The 17,592-nt window shown below is 44.9% G+C and overlaps 1 protein-coding gene across 4 annotated transcripts in view; it reads right to left on the reverse strand.

Moving 5' to 3' along the window:
- Positions 1-17,592, reverse strand: part of NAALAD2 (N-acetylated alpha-linked acidic dipeptidase 2) — a 204,324-nt gene that overhangs the window by 74,856 nt on the left and 111,876 nt on the right. For all 4 annotated transcript variants that reach the window (XM_075592544.1, XM_075592542.1, XM_075592545.1 and 1 more), the window contains exons 6-10: positions 16,510-16,635; positions 12,046-12,232; positions 5,411-5,504; positions 3,793-3,888; positions 1,866-1,951 (exon numbers count right to left, since the gene is read on the reverse strand). In XM_075592544.1, coding sequence (XP_075448659.1) covers positions 1,866-1,951; positions 3,793-3,888; positions 5,411-5,504; positions 12,046-12,232; positions 16,510-16,635 — 589 coding nt within the window. The remainder of the gene's footprint in view (positions 1-1,865; positions 1,952-3,792; positions 3,889-5,410; positions 5,505-12,045; positions 12,233-16,509; positions 16,636-17,592) is intronic.

Raw genomic sequence — 17,592 nt, forward strand, 5'->3', positions numbered from 1 at the left:
CCTCACCCCCCCTGCACCTCTCCTCACATCACACCCCACACCTCACCCCCCCTGCATCTCTCCTCACCCCCCCTCTCCCCACCCCCTGCACCTCTCCTCAACCCCCTGCACCTCACTCTCCCCCCTACACCTCACTTCATGGCGGCAGAGTAGGCAAAACTACCGCACTCGCAAACAGGAAGTGCCACACGCATACAGCGCGCAGTCCAGAGAGCGGGCTCGCGCGCGGGGTGAAAGCGGACTCGCGGGGGGGGGGGGAGAGCGGGCTCGCGTGCGGGGTGAAAGCGGGCTCACGGGGGGTGAAAGCGGGCTCACGGGGGAGGAGGGGGAGAGCGGGCTCGTGGGGGAGGAGGGGGAGAGCGGACTCGCGGGGGAGGAGGGGGAGAGAGGACTCACGGGGGAGGAGGGGGAGAGAGGCCTCGCGGGGGAGGAGGGGGAGAGCAGACTCGCGGGGGAGGAGGGGAGAGCGGACTCGCGGGGGAGGAGGGGGAAAGCGGACTCGCGGGGGAGGAGGGGGAGAGCGGTCTCGCATGCGGGGTGGAAGCGGGCTCGGGAGGGAGGAGGACAGGGAAAGCCGAGTGTTATGCAGGCCTGATTTAGAAAGTCATATCCACTTCCTCTTTTGAAACAGCCTCTGACACATCTTGTTGAGCTCTGCCCTTTGGCAACTAAGTATCACAAACAGATCCGTTGTTGTGTTCCAAAAAGCAAACTGTCTATTACTCTGCAAGCTGTAACAATAATGTGTTACACTTAGTAATATAATGTTAGATTATCAGCGGCAGCATTTCACTGACTGCAGCACTGAGTCAGGATGCAGCCATTATATTAGTCACACAATCAGGATTTTCCACATTTATAACAGGAGCACCAGACAATTGCAGCTTAGATAAGAATTACATTGTCACACCCTTTACATATAAAAATAATAAAAACATTTTTTTTAAAAAGGGGGTGAGGGAGGGTGTAGTATTGCTGCTTTAACACTGAAAGGGTTAATTAAGTACAAGTATTATTTTATTTCAACCTAATCTACCTTTATGGAAAATAATACTTGGACAGTAATATCAAATACGGGCTCCCACTGCGTGGTGTAATTTCTTTTTTTTTTTAATGTATAATTTACTTCATGTGATGATTTTACTGCACTATTTCTTCAGGGGAAGGAATGAATTGTAAAGGTGAACAAAACGCATCAAAACAGATACAAGTTTAAATATTTATATCATTTTTCCATATACAGTAAGAATACATGTCAACATTGTCAACATTTGTAACGCCAGCATTCAATGCAGGCAATGAAATGATTTTATATCCAATTAACCACAAAAGATATAAACATCACATACACATGTATCTGCTGTTACTGCACCTGCCGGCACGCGCCAGCGGGTGAGATGATGCATTAATCCTGCCCCCATCTCGCACGCAGATATTTCAAAACCCCGGTCGCTGTACCCTCTGCTGCGTTGTGTATGTCCCGATGCAACACGCCAGTGAGGGTAATAACTCCTGCTACATCTGTATACATAGACCTATGCAGTAACAAGGCAAATTGCTGATAATGATTTATTTCAGTAGTCATTGTCATATGAATATAGTTCAGCTCTGGTATCATAGTAATTGAAAGCCCTAATAAAATCTCTCTACAGATCATTACAATGCTTGTATTAGTAATAATAATGTTATTACATCAAATATGATTTTAGGTGTGTATGTTGGTTCTGCTATGTATAATTTTTTATAACACTAATAACTATGAAATGTACATGATATACATAATACTTATGAAGGTAAAGGTAGCACTGACACAAGGGGTGATATATGTGTATTTGGGGAATTTGAGCTTCAGTGACTTGGCTCACCTGGCTCCACAGCTCCCCTGATAGTACCAATCACATCATAAATTCTTGTAATTTCGTTGTTGTTATGAACATGCATTCTGATCTTTCTGTAATAAAAAAAAAGTGGTTGGTTATAATGCATGTAGGGTACTATTATTGAGAATTGTAGCTTTGTCATCTTTCTCTTATACTCAGATCTCCTGCATTGGTATGTTTTAAAAATATATTTTCAATTGGTCTAAACTAGGGGTAGACAACTCCAGTCTTCAAGAGCCACCAACAAGTCAGGTTTTCAGGATATCCCTGCGTCAGCAAAGGTGGTTCAAGACTCAATCATTTGTCATTTCGGAAAAAAACAATAGGCAATCAATTACTTTGACTAAAATGTCCTTTTTCGGCTATCTCTAGATACTGTACTTCTGCGACAGATAACCGAGATCAAGAAAACAACATCATCCAGGAATGCCAGAACTGTACAAGGCTTCCTTCTGAAAAATGACAAATAATACTGACATGTTTTGTGACAGCTGGCCACATCCTATACTAGCATTATCATTGTAATTAACCGAAATTCCCCAAAGAACAAAACAATGTAATATTGTCACAACAAGTTCCATTCTGTTACAGCACAAGATTTTCTCGAGAAAGGGCTACTAGCCGAAACGTTGAGGATCTCTCAGGTTTGTCAGCCTTTTTGTGTTAGACTTTTGTATTGGACTTGCACAGTAGCACTTTTGCATTGTTATCACTTTTTGAATTTGGTTATGTTGTATTGCAATATATCATATCCTGTGAACTTTTTGATACAACATTTTTCTTAATTGCTATTCCTTGTGTGCAGACTGAGTTGTTCTTCCCTTTCTTTATTAGATATCCAAAGTCATAGCAGGCCAACATTATCACAGTTCTTATGTACAGTATTGATGTAATACACAATCAATGGGATCACTGGAATATTGATTTAGCTACAGTACGACTTGGAAGGTCCCACCTTATTTCTAGTAACAAAACATGAAAAGGAGAAATGACTAACACTGGAATTTAGTGGTGGTTCTTCACAATACATATCAACTTTCCAAGGGAAACTCCTTAAACTGTACATCAGCTGGTATATGCTTCTGTATGCTTCTTTCACTTGTAGCGGGGTACCCACTGGATACTATTCTACCCAATGGGCTGGCAGTAAACACAGGTATTTACAGGTTTGCCAGTAGTTGGTATGGGGTTTTCCTCTTCATCTTTGGTACTGCACTTGAGTGACAGCAGGGGGTGGTACACCCTGTTGTAGCTGGGACAACAGGGTGTACGCCTTCTTGCTGTACTTAAGGAAGACAGGTCACACGACTGGGAGCCTGAGATTGCGGCCTACCCATGTGCTCTTCCCTGCGGGGAGGAGCGAGTGTGATTATACCTCTGCCTCCGCTAGGGAGGTGGGGGAAGAGCTAGGACGGCTGCGGGTGCTCTTGGCCTGTAATGACGGTCCAGGGACCATCGCCAGTGAGAGCTGATCTAAGAAGACTGTATCCGGAAGACGACTGCTCCGTAGCTGTGTTACTGCAAAGTGTGTAGTAATAAACCGTTCCTGTTTGCAATATACCTCCGGCCTGGTGTGTGATCTAACTGGGGGGAGAGTTACAGTCACACCGTGGGAGATCATCTCCATACATCCCTGGAGCCTATGGCAGATGGAGGCGCTGCACTGCTAAGTATTTTCTGGGATATGGACCCCAGAAGCCTGATCCTTTGTCCCAAAGTCATCGCGGACGACTCAGCCCTCTTGTTACCAGCAGGTATGCACACTTCTTATGTCATATGGGAAATATTTTAGCAAACATAACTTTCCTATTTCAAGGCAACAGTATATGGGGTGTGACAGGCCAGTGAATACGGTTTCCTTGAACAATGCATAGTTCAAGACGTAACAAAATGTTATACTTCTTAACCATACCTTGTTGTAAAGGTGCTCATGAAACCTGGTCCAATATTGTAAGACACATTAAGGTTTCCTTTCCAGGTGTTTGGTGGGGATGGTCCTCCCATAAGCCTGAAGAAATCAAACACATTTAAACGTACAGTATATAGATGAGAATAACAAGTATCCCTCCAGTGCCTGCAGAACGATCTTTTTTTATTACATAGCATTCCAGCATAGTACATAACATTTATCAGACACCAGTCCCTGCTACATAGTACTTACCATCTACAGTACAGGGAAAAGGGAGACCAAAAAGCGCACCAGCACAAACGGAGCAGGAAGAAACCAGAACAAAAAAATGATTAAAAGGGCACTTTAATGTGGCAAAAGACCCATCCAATGCATTTCGAACGTCGCAGCGTTCTTTTTCAAGGAAAAAGAACGCTGCGACGTTCGAAATGCATTGGATGGGTCTTTTGCCACATTAAAGTGCCCTTTTAATCATTTTTTTGTTCTGGTTTCTTCCTGCTCCGTTTGTGCTGGTGCGCTTTTTGGTCTCCCTTTTCCCTGTATTGCATTGAGTAGCTGCACAGCCTGCCTGCCTGCCCTACCAGGATGTGAGTATTTGCATATTTTTCAGGGGAACCTGCCAATGAGACATATGGTGAGTGGGTTGCACCACACACCACCTGTCTTCAGGAGGATAGTACCCATTATATGACACAATAGGTACTATATCAATTGTTAGTACCCTGGTACAGTGGTCTGGCTTATTATCATTTTGAGATATACCTGCATTTGAGCGCTTCAGCTATTTTCCATATTACCATCTACAGTAGTATGTTTTGTGCATGGTGGGGGGTGGTAAAGCAAGGGACCAAGGTCACAAGGAGCAAATATCACACAAAATGAAAGAACTAAAGGAAGTTCAACTTGCATACAGTAATCTGCCATATTTATTCATTTACTTTAAAAGGTTATTTAACCTCTTTGCTGCCAGATTCCCCTGAACCCACTGCAATGAGTGTCAGGCCTCTTTTGTAAAGAAGCAATTATCGCAACCTGCAAGCTCACCCTTGAACCAGAGAATCCCATGAAGCAGAACCAATGATTTCTTATCCCTGAAGCCCCTGCTGAATAAGGTGATATCCTCTTGCGAAAATGGGTGGTAGGCACAGCATCAAATCAGCGAGGGAAGCACATCCTACTGATGCTCCCTTCAATTGAAAGCTCGCTGGCAATCACAATCACGCTGCCCATTTCTTATTTCCCGTTTCAACACAATAAGGTTGCTTATAAACATGCTTAAACTTGTCAGAGTTTTTATACAATGAATAACCTAGATTTAACCCTTTAGACACATCACTGTTGCTATAATTTGGTGCTGTGTGGGGCAGCATCTTCAAAGCTGAATTCTGCTGCTGTGGAATTGTAAAAGAAGCAAAACATTGTAACCCATGTGTTGGTAACCTACCCAGTGCCACATGGGTTAAATAAAGACATGCTTTATTGCTACAAACACATTATCACTTTCTCTTTTACAAAACATGATAAACGTTTTTTTTTTTTTTTTTTTTAAGTAAGGGAGGATTCATTTCTATTAGAAATTAAATACATGAAATTCATAAATTGCAAGAACAGGCCAACTCACTTAAGGATCTGTTCTGCATCATGATATCCTATAGGATGAACGGGAATGCTGGGAAGACCCACTCCATCATCAGCCTTATATCTATATGTAAACTCTGTGAAGAAAAATATAACAGTATAACTGTACTTATGTATTATGGTGTAATTGCACATGTACCAAAATCTGCGTTAAACAGGATTGCCAGTGCATGTAATGAGAGTGTTGGACTCTTTCAAAGTGTCCAAGCTGGAAAACAATCAAAACCGGGGCATATAAACTGCACAAGATTTATCGGAGAGAAAGAAAATAGCTTTAAGCATTGTATGTATATATATATACATATATACACAGCTCAACCCTGTTATAGCACGATCCGCTTATAACGCGGTCTGAGCGTGGCTCACAATTTAAAAACACCTCCAATTTGTATTTTTTTTGTGAAATGGCTACCGTCGCGCGAGAAACTACCCGGCATCTGCAGCTCTCTCCTCTCCCTGCTTAATCAGGCTGCGTCCACGTGCGCGGCGCACATCGACAAGGTTTTTTTTTTGTTTTTTTAGAACATTCAATGCTTTATTGCTACAGACACGCACACCTCCCCCCATCACTAATAATGTTAACATACCATGCAGGAATCAAACCCACGACCCTTCATACACTGGTATACCAGCGTATGATACGTCAAGGGTTCGATTCCTGCATGGTATGGTATGGTATAATTTATAAATTATTTAAAATAATAATTTATAAATTATAAAATAAATAAAATAATTATAAATTATAATTAAAATTTAAATAATAATTTTACCATACAATGCAGGAATCACAACCATGACCCTTCATACACTGGTAGCAATTCTCTACCTGCTACACCATAGGATTGGTGTGATGTCAATGACTATTATCAAACTTAACTTCTACTGCACAATACTGTCTTGAAGTAGAAGTTAAGTTTGATAATAGAGGCAATGACATTGCACCAATCCTATGGTGTAGCAGGTATAGAATTACTAGCAGTGTATGAAGGTTCATGGGTGTTTGATTCCTGCATGGTATGCTACAATTATTAGTGTAGGGGGGAGGTGTGTTTCTCTGTTAGCAATAAAGCATTGAATGTTATAAGTCCTTGTGCAGTGGCCATTTTGCGATCCCGGTTATAACGCGCATGTGTGAGGTGAGTGCAGCTTGGGAGCAGATGCCTGCAGACACACGCAGATCTGATCGGAACACCGACGGAGCCTCCAAAGCTGCACTCACCTCACACATGCACCACAGGATCGTGCTCCCACAGGGCAAGAACAGATAAGTTGGTTGAGGGTCCTCTCTCCATCTCTTCTTTCCTCTCCCCACCCCTTTTCCCCCCACTGTGCCGTATGGGTATGTTTTTGAGGGTTAGTTTGGGGAGTTCACGATCCTGTTGAATAGTTATACCCTCGCAGGGCCAGCATATATTGGTGTGCAGGGACCTCTATTTTCTTATCCATCCCTGTGTGTAGTTACATGCGCTCAGGGTCAGTTACATGCAGGGTTTCTATGTTGCCAACTCAGCAACACAGCCAACCTTTATTGTTAGCTCTTTATAGTGGCAAATTGCAAGTGTGCACCTGTGTGTCCACACTGCCATTTGTGGGATTGTTTGACCTCATGTTGAGATTCAGTACATGATACACTATATGTTGCCTTTAAATTGTTAACAACTTTACATCACTACATATTTATGTGAGGCAACTTATGAAATCTGTTTCATGTTTAATGACATGTTTTCTTTCAGTGCTATTATCCATAGGCAATCCAGTGACATCATGACCTATCAGAAGCAGCCTTTTTGGCCATGATACTATAGGCCATGGGCACCTGTGCTTCTGTTGTTCCATTGTGCTGATCTTCAGTCCCATTTGGACCTATATACCTGCACAGCATTCATTGTGCGGGTTGTTTATAGCACACCTTTGCTATTTCTAGACCCCCAACGGGGAATCAGCACGATGTACCATTTTCTATTTCAGTTCTATTACTCACTCTTCTAGTCTGGTTCCACTATATTTTAATAGTTATCCAATTAAACTTTTTTTAATAAACAATCATATACCTACACTGGCGACACACTTTATTCGAGCTTGGCTAGTCCCACGAATTCGGGTATACCCGGGTGTATTGAGGTTTGTGACTGTTTTCTGCCCGAGTGCATTGGGTTATTTTCCAAGCAGGGATTGAAGCATTTTATTCCCGCTGGCTGCAATACTGCACAGTATATATATATATACTGCATTAAAATTCATGAATTTATGCCATCTGGTAGACACGCGAAGCATTGCAGCCTATTAAATCCTAATCATTATCATTTAACAGATCAGCCGCCCATCAGCCAGGCATGAACCCAGGCTGGGCAGGCAAATGCAACGGGGCTTGTCAGAGGTGAGGAGTGGCGCATTCCAGGTATCTGCCAGGTACATACCGGGTATTTGCTCGAATAAAGTGTGTCGGTGCAGTATACAACCAGGACCAGACCATTTGTTTTGTACTGCACCACATTTACTCAGTAGGGAACTTTTCGCTACAGCCCTCGAGTGCATCACATAGGGACTTATCTGTATGATAGTGTCTATGCTTCATACAGTGTTTCTTTCCTTGTTTGTTACATAGTCTATTGCCCTTTTGCACTGGTCTGTATCTATGACCATCCGGCCACAATAGGTAGAGCGGGTGCTTTTTTCTCTTGCCTCCCATATACATACACACACACACGCACACACACGCACGCACACACACACACACACACACACACACACACTATATATAAATATATATATATATATAGACATATATATATATATATATATATATATATATATAGACATATATATATATATATATATATATATATATATATATATATATATATATATATATATATAGTGTTCGACAATTAATGATAATCACACGCCCGTGGCGAGTGGATTTAGGCCGCTGGCGAGCCGTTCTGCGGCTCTATTAAATTTTCCCTGCTCGCGCCAAAATTTTCAATTTTTTTAAAATAAATAAATAATTCCTCTCGATCAACGACAGCTACGACCGAGATCCCCTGAGGCTCTCAAGATGGCCACCGACCGCACGTGGACCGCCTGAAACAAGCTTCGCCGCACAATCACCAACCGGCGGGAGAACTGACGGGGATGCCCGGGATGGAAGGGAGCGGGGAGCGGACGTGCTCCGGTGCAACCCTGACTCCGGCGTCGCCGCAGGTGAGCACGAAGGGCGAGCGGGAGGAAGAGAGCTGTGTGCCGCAGGGGATTGGATGGGATGCCGGGGGCGGGGCTTTAAAATGCCGGGCCGCAGGGGATTGGATGGGATGCCGGGGGCGGGACTTTGACAAAAAAAAAAAAACAGTCGCAGGGGCGGCCACGTGGCTTCCCGCTCTCCCCTGCCTTCCCTCCCCCGGCACCCCGGTTCTGCCTCCCTCTGGCTCCTCGGCACTCCTTCCCCAGGCACCCCGGCACTCCCTCCCCTCGGCTCTTCCTCGGGACCCTGTTTCTGCCTCCCTCCGGCTCCCCCTCCGGTTCCCCGGCTCATCCTCCCTCGGCACCCCGGTTATGCCGCTTCCCGGCCCTCCCTCCGGTTCCCGGCACTCTTTCCGTCAGGCACCCCGGCACTCCCTCCCCCCGGCTTGCTCTCCCCACCCGGAGCCCGCTCACAGCCGCTCGCTAGCAGTGCGGCACCTGCTGCTAGTGAGCACGTGCCTCCGCCAAACCAGCCGCCTCCACCGAATCTGCAGCTACCTGAGGTAGGATACATATGGGGGGAGATGAGAGATGCAGAGGGGGGGCGGATGGGAGATGCAGAGGGGGGGGGGGCGAGAAAGAGATGGGAGATGCAGGGGAGGGGACAGAGAGATGGGAGATGCAGGGGGGTTGGAGAGAAAGAGATGGGAGATGCAGGGGGGGGGGGAGAGAAAGAGATGGGAGATGCAGGGGGGGGAGAAAGAGATGGTAGATGCAGGGGGGGAGAGAAAGAGCTGGGAAATGCAGGGGGGGGGGAGAGATGGGAGATGCAGGGGGGGGGAGAAAGATGGGAGATGCAGAGGGGGGGAGAAAGATGGGAGATGCAGGGGGGGTGGGAGAAAGAGATGGGAGATGCAGGGGGGGGGAGAAAGAGATGGGAGATGCATGGGGAGAGAGAGAGATGGGAGATGCAGGGGGGGGAGAAAGATGGGAGATGCAGGGGGGGGGGGAGAAAGATGGGAGATGCAGGGGGGGGGGAGAAAGATGGGAGATGCAGGGGGGGGGAAGAGATGGGAGATGCAGGGGGGGAGAGAAAGAGATGGGAGATGCACCCAATCACCCCACCCCTGTGTCTCGCCCTCTCTCTCTCTCTCGCCCCCTCTCTCTCTCTCTCACCCCCTCTCTCTCTCTCTCACCCCCTCTCTCTCTCACCCTCTGTTTCTGGATCTCTTATTTACCCTATATATCTTAACTGACCTAAACTACACCGAAATAACCTACACTGCTTTATTCCAGCTCTGACTCAAGCTTCACACGGAAGACATTGGAACCCCCCCTAACCCAGAAGACAGGTAAGAAACACCTCCCCTCCAATGTATAACATTGCGGGAATGAGGGTACCTGGACATTGAGGGACTGCGGATCAGGTAAGATCCCAGGCGGGATTGCTGCTTTAGATATTGTGAAGCGGGGACCTCCAGACACTGGTTAAGGGGTTCAGGAAACTAGTCATTCACCTGTGGCTTTTATTTCTTGATCCGACATTTACACACTTACACACACACACACACGTAACAAGGACTAATTGTAGTATAATGTAATAAATACATTTGTCAAAAACGAATGTTGTTCTGACTAGGAATTTATTAAATGTAATTTATTTATATATTTTATTTTAAAGTGGGGTTGGGGGTGGGACTAGGGGCGGGGTTAGGGCGGTTAGGGGCGGGGTTAGGGGCGGGACTATGTGGCAAGTAGATTTTTTGGTTGGGCGAGTAGATTTTTGGGTGATTTGTCGAACACTGTATATATATATATATATATATATATATATATATATATATATATATATATATATATATACACACATATATATATATACATATATACATATACACACACACACACACACACTATATACATACACACACACACACACACACACACACACACACACACACACACACACACACACACACACACACACACACACACACACACACACACACACACACACTGTACTTTAGAAAAGAGAGTAAATACAATGAAGTGTAATACAATAAGTGCAACAAACAAAATCAGAGACAATAGGTCCACCATCGAGAGTTTACAATCAAAGTGGTATGTTGGGAGACTTACAGAGACAGCAGGTGTGATGTAGTAGACATGAATTCAGGATATTGAAATGTTCTAAAAAGTGCTGTTGATCTAATATTATTGAAATGAACATATTGATGAAATGGACTGTGGGGGGGGTTCTCTAGAGATGAAATTATTAGCTGTATTCAGAAACCATTTTGTCTGTCATGTATCAGAATTCAGTTCTGTGAGAAAGAATGCGTGTTTGTATGAAAGGATGTGTTTCACTGACAGTAGATTTCCACTCTGTGCTTATGGCTCAATGCCCAGAACTATACCGATACAAATAAGAATAAGACATATTCTATTGTTGCACAGAAGTATAGCGATAAGATGTACCCTGACGTACTTTGTTGATGTCGTTTTGATGTACCCTGATGTACTTTGTTGTTGTACAAAGTTGTTTTTAAGCAGTTGTTACTAATGTTTAGTGACATTTAAAAAGATAGGCTTAGAATATGGAGTAGCCTGCGTGATCACAGAATGCATGCGCCACGTCATCATAATCTACCTATTAACCAATGTTAGACTATGAATATGAAAAGTGTATATAAAGCATGTTTGGGCCCTCCCCTTGCAGAGTCACTTGCAGACCCTCCTGTATGATCATTCAGTATACTATGCAATAAACTACTCATTATCCAAGTACCCGTGTTTGCTCTTACCTGTGTGCATTTGCAAACGACAGTGTGTTTTAAGGTTTAACTTAAAGGTGGAGAGAGAAGGTGCTTGGCGGATTCAGAGTGTGAGGGAGTTCCACAGGTAAGGGGCAATGAGAGAAATGGTTTAAGTCAAGAGACAAAGAAAGAGAGACTACCATATGAGACTGCAGCCACCACACCTGTCATGTTGTAAGAGCTAGGTTTCTGTTAGAGCAAAGGAATGAAGGGACAGAGTGAACATTTGACAGGGCACAGGAGAAGGAAAGAGAGAAGGAAGGGCGACAAAGAAACATAAAAATCGTGATAAATATAATACAAATGTTTTTGCTCTGAATATGCTTCCGTTTGCAGGTAGGCTATATACATATATAAGTCGGAATGATAATGTCCTGTTATTAGCACTGAGTTAGCATCTGGGGATCTGGGCCACAGATTATGGTTTTTCTTAGACATACTCCCAGTCTTCATATATCTCATTTAAACATGTGTGGACCAGTGTGTTTTCTCTTTACACACTTTCATTGTCAATAAAAATGTATATGTACTGTATAATATATTTCTTCTTTTTTGTGCAATACAAAATTTATTTTTTTACCAAACTTTAGCTATCTTAACTGTTCAGTAATCATGTGCTGACCTTTAGCTGGATAACCTGGAGTTAAAGGGTCTCCTGCACCATTGAGATTAAGGACATTTCCACGTTGGGCTCCACCACCCGGGAGGTTCCAACCATCGGGATAGGGCTTCACACCAGGAGCACAGTAATCAGCTGGATCTGAATAGAGGATAATTCCTTTGGCACCAGACAGCATAGCGTTCTTAACCTAGACAACAGCAACATTAATAAATACATTAGCATGAAGAAAATATCACACACACACACAGATCTGGGAATAGCCTAGGTATGAGAATCACAAGTGGTACAAAAGACTCTAAAAACTGGTGCCCTGAATTCAGGTGACTTCTATACTTTAAACTGGTTGAGATAAAGAAGGACAGAACCAAAGAGAAAATAAGCTAAATAGCCACAACAAAAGTATTTTGGGAGCTAAAGTCTAATAATTAACTAAGCCTCTTAACTGCAAGGCCAGTTGAAATCTGATTGTCTGTGCCGAATGTCATCCTCTCACCTCCACGTGACCCGCGGCGTCATTTGACTCTGTGTTGCCATGGCTGATAAGGTAGGAGAGACTCCAGAGGCCTCACGCGATCCCCAGGCACTTAATTTAAAGGCAGCAGGGAAGGGAGTGGGGCCTCTGCAGCCGCCGTGCCCCCACAACAAAATCTTGCACCCCCCACTTCGCGCACCCCTGCATTAGTGGACATGAGTGGTAGGATATAAAACTTAATACCACACTAATGGTGCTGGTAAGAGCATAGAATTTAAGACAAAAGGGCCAGTATCATGTAAAAAGTATGGTCAGGACAAGGTCATTAACAAGTAGAAAAAGGGTTGAAGCTCACACCTCAAATAGCAGAAACTGCCATTTTACAATATATTGCTTTATTTTGGTTTACACAATTACTGATAAAGCCACTGACAAAATTGACATGCATCATAATTTATTGTGGAAGTCAATATAAACAATGTGCATACTCTAATCTCCTACGCATTCTTGAAATAACAGCAATGGTGACAGCGTGAGTCAAATTAAAGAACGCTTGAGAACACACATACAATAATGAATATCTGTTGTGGTAAGAAAAAGAGGTGATGTACGTAAATTTGACAGTGCATTCTGTTTTGATATATTATTCCATTTTCTGGTTGCGTTTGCAGGACTTTCGTATGAGACGTCAATTGTTAGCAAGTGTTTTTTTGTTCTCTAACAACTCTCTAAGGCCACGTCCATACTCAGCACGAACGCGTGCACGCGGCGCAAACAGAAGGCCGTACCTCTATGAGTCAGGCTATAGCGTGCGCGACAGCAATTAAGTGCAATGGTGCGGGTAATTTTCGCGCAGACTATTTTTTTTTGTTTTGGACACGCGATGGCCGGGTCACGAGCGGTTCAGCCAATGAGGGCGAACCAGCTTTGTGACATCACAGCCACACCTCCGCCACGCTTCCCCCGTCACGCCTCCCCACCCCAAAGGCCACGGATAGCTCAAGCGACAGGCGCGCGATGCTATGCCCTCCATCGCTCGTCCCTACTATATCCACGGCCTAACTCTTCCAAAAGCAACTCCCGCACAATGCATGATGATGCACATGGGGCAAAAATAAGAGTAAGGACATTGATACATTGACATAAAGAAATACCAGATGTATACAATGAGTCAATTTTACTCGAAATTTGTCATCTAAGTATTTTATCTGGTACAGCCTACAATTTTGCAGTAAATATGGGAAATGTGAATACTAGTCAGGTTCCCAGGGGGGTGCAGGCCGGGGGGACAGGAGAGCAATTGCCCACTGGACCAGTCGGATTTGAAAGATTTGAGCAAGCAGCTAGGGTTGCCAGGAGGCTTCTCCAAAAATACAAAACGAAAAGTCAGTGGGGAGTTGTGTTATTTATAAACTGACTGACTGTTATGTCAATTTTTGTAAATTTCATTCCAAGTGTGCACCAATTTGCACAATTTCATAATCTATTTAGTCAAAAAATGATTCCCCTTTATTGCATTCATTGTGTGATAAGGCACCAACGCTTCCCAAGATGAGAACCAAAAATAATGACATAAGATTTTTTGAAGTGTCATTCTTTGCATTTGCAGTTTTAGGATATTTGTAACTACTCTGTGTAACGGGTATTCCCCCACCCAATCGCAGATTATAATGTGGGTGCAAAGGACATACCAAGTTACCAGGTGTGGTGCTATACCTGTTGGCTCGCAGGAGGACTGAGCTTCCGTCACGGGGATCCTAGGGCAATATATTATACTAATGAGTAACCGCTTACTCGGTGCAGCGCCTCCACCTGCGATGGCTCCCACCAGAGGGGGAGTGGTTCCTCGCAGGACAATCACAATAATCACATACTCTGTATGATAACCAATAACGTTTACTAACATGCAAGGCAACACATCACATCAGTACCATTCTAACAGGTGTCCCTTTCTACAGGAGACACTTACTACTGCGTCACGCAGGACGCTTCACCAACACCAGATGAGCCCACCCAGTGTCCCAAAGAATCCCACCCAATGTCCCGCACAATTAAAATATACAATTTATTAAAACTAGAATTATGCTATAAAATTCTGTTGACATTTGGTATCCCCGTCGGAGTCTTCCGGTGGAGTCCACTTTTGGAGGTGGGGGAAGACACCTCAGAACACAAGAGCTGCAAAAGAACAGAGAGGAATCGACATTCCAGGTTTAAAGAGCCAGAGCGCGGACTGAACTTTTTCACTATGCTATAAAATTGGCAATGACAAAAGATGAGAACAGTTGGTCATCCGGGGTGGAAAAATCAGAGCCCTACTTACAATCAGCAGGGTATAAAAACGCGATGAAATACCAGAGTCCTCCCGGCGCAGGTGATGTCCTTGCAGAGTTAGAGCTCTGCTCCGCCGTGACTCACGTCCAAAAGGTCCCTTCAGGTGTTCACAGGAACAATACCGGTGAGGGAGGCTGGTTGGTAGGGTGCACGCAGAGAGAGGCAATGGGTGAATGCGCAGTCACTATTACACTAAGGGCCCGTTGGTGCACTTATGACTGTATAGTACCTGCCGAGCACTCCGGTGCTTGGATCAGCAACAACTTCACAAAGGATCAGTCGTGTGATGACTCTGTCTGATCCCCAACCGGACTCCTTGCATGAGGACCGCCAGGGGCGATCCCAACCTGGAAATAGTCTCTGTGGACCCCAACTTGGGTCCGAACCTCTTAGCAGGAACCGCTACTACTACCCTACTGTGACAGGATCCCTAACCTAGGGCCTTTCTCTGTAGTACTACAAACTGGGGGGTGAGAACCTATCTGGGACCTAAGGGGTTAATAGCCTACGCCTCTCCCCGTACTATTCCCGGTTCTACTCTACTCCTGCAACTAACCTTCGCAATCCTGACTAACTAGTCCTAGCACTCTCAGCACTTGCAGTAACGCGCTGCAACCTACTGGATGCGTACAGCCAACGTGCTGCACGCTAACACTATGCCTCCTTGTCAGGCCTCACAGCACTGTCAGCCGTGATCCTGACAAGACAACACACTAATGCACTAAGGGCAGCGTCCCTATCTTGGGCCTCCCTCAGCACTTACCCACTAACCTGGTGGGGAGTTGGGGCCTACCTGGGATGTGGGTACCTATCTGGGTGCAGGAGCTGCACTCACTCCCCGCACCCTTCCTTCCCTCACAGCTCCCCAGCTCCAACTGACGTTCCCAGCGCGCGAAATGTATCTTATCCCCTAATTCTGCCAAGTCACCCTTCAGCCCTATTGGCTCCCTGGCATCACGTGGGGCGCGCAGAGGCTCCTGGGATCTGTAGTCCCTGCTTAGAGCCTTCCCTAATAGGCTAGGGCTTTGCAGGCTTTTCCTACCCTCTCCTGCGCAGGCGCGAGCTCCCTGGAGTCCTCCCGGCGCTCCTAGCCCTTGCGCATGCGCAACACACCTCTCACTGGCGGCGCCCTGCTCTGTGAGCCGCCGGGACCGCGGCAACGCGATAGCGGCCTTAGCGACGGCCCGATCGCGTCCCCGGCAATTGGCCTGCACTAGGGGGCAGCGCGCTACTCCCTGTTCTGGCCGTACACTCGCGCGATGCCTAACCTGACTCTGGGGCCCTACCTGCGCATGCGCAAGCTAAGGGGCAATGGTGGCACCCTCGCCGCCCAGCTCCGGGATCGCTGGGAGTCCCATGATGCGCGTGCGGCCCTGGCAACCAGCCGCGTCCTCGGCAACCCCCGAGCCGGGACCTGACCGCCCTCACCTCTGCGATCGCCGGGCGGGGCCGCCATTGGACTCGGAGACACCCGCGATCGGACACGAGTTGAGGGGGGTGCTGCTGTGCAGGGGAGACCTGGCTACATCTGTATAACTTATTACACCTTACAATAATGTATGTTATAGTACATGATGTTAGAATCTCATTCTCATATTCCCCTCTTCTACTTATTCAAACAACATACACATATAAAAACAAAGTAAAAAGGGTCTTACTTTATTTCCTCTAAAGATTTTTCCATATCTGGCAATGACAATTTTCCCAGTGCAGTTGATATTGAGATTCCTCTCCAAATGGAAAAAGTCTTCTGTACGGGCATAGTTCACATACACAAGATCTGCCTGGTAAGGAAAAAAAATGAAAGTATACAATGTATAATGGCAACAAAAAAATTACAAGATTAGTTTCTTATATATCACCCACTATATACAGTACAAAGCATTGTACGTTGAATTTTGCATGCACAATAATTTCCTGCCATGAAGAGCTTACAATTTAATTTTGGTACCTCAGGTACAAGGCGATAGCGTGACTTACCCAAAGTCACAGGGGTTTCAAGCAGAGTTCAACCACTTCAAATGGAGTGACATTACCAAGAGCTACTCCTCATGCTCATATCAATGTATTGTTACTTAGAGACGATTTTCCCTTGGATAACCTAATATTATCGGGGCTATGTATAAAGAATTGCTTTTTCAAAATGAATCCAAAGTGCATTGCGTCAAAAAATCTAATCTAAAATAATCAACGACATATGTTGGTATGCCATTATTCCTATTTTGTTTTCATTTGGCACATTTTCTTTTAATGAATGCCGGGAACACCTCTTCAGGATTGGCTGGTGACGTGTATCTGCTTCCGGAAAGGTGCAGATCGGTGTAACTGCAGAAGTCTTCCTCGGGTATCTCTGTACCACAGCTGCTACTTCCGCGACCATGATGCCACCACAATGAAAAGTCAACAGAACTGAAGTAAGCCCTACGCATTTCGTTGCTCACAGTTGCGACTTCATCAGGCGTTGAAATGTAGTACAGTATATAGTCCCAAACAATTGTTCAATTATTCAAATGTCCATGAAAGTTTTAACCCCTCATGGGTCATTCGGGATGAAATAGTAAAAAATATGTTAGTTGCATGTATCAAAATGCATAAATATAAAATACACAAAAAAAATACACAAAGACATAAAACATGCAGACAAAGGTGCCCAGAAAAGTATTGTGCTCCCTAGATTATATAAGCATATTAAAGTAGAGACAGAATTGTATCCAAATTCCATTAGGTATACAAACACAAGT

Source organism: Ascaphus truei, chromosome 3 (genome assembly GCF_040206685.1).
Source record: "Ascaphus truei isolate aAscTru1 chromosome 3, aAscTru1.hap1, whole genome shotgun sequence".
Classification (NCBI taxonomy): domain Eukaryota; kingdom Metazoa; phylum Chordata; class Amphibia; order Anura; family Ascaphidae; genus Ascaphus; species Ascaphus truei.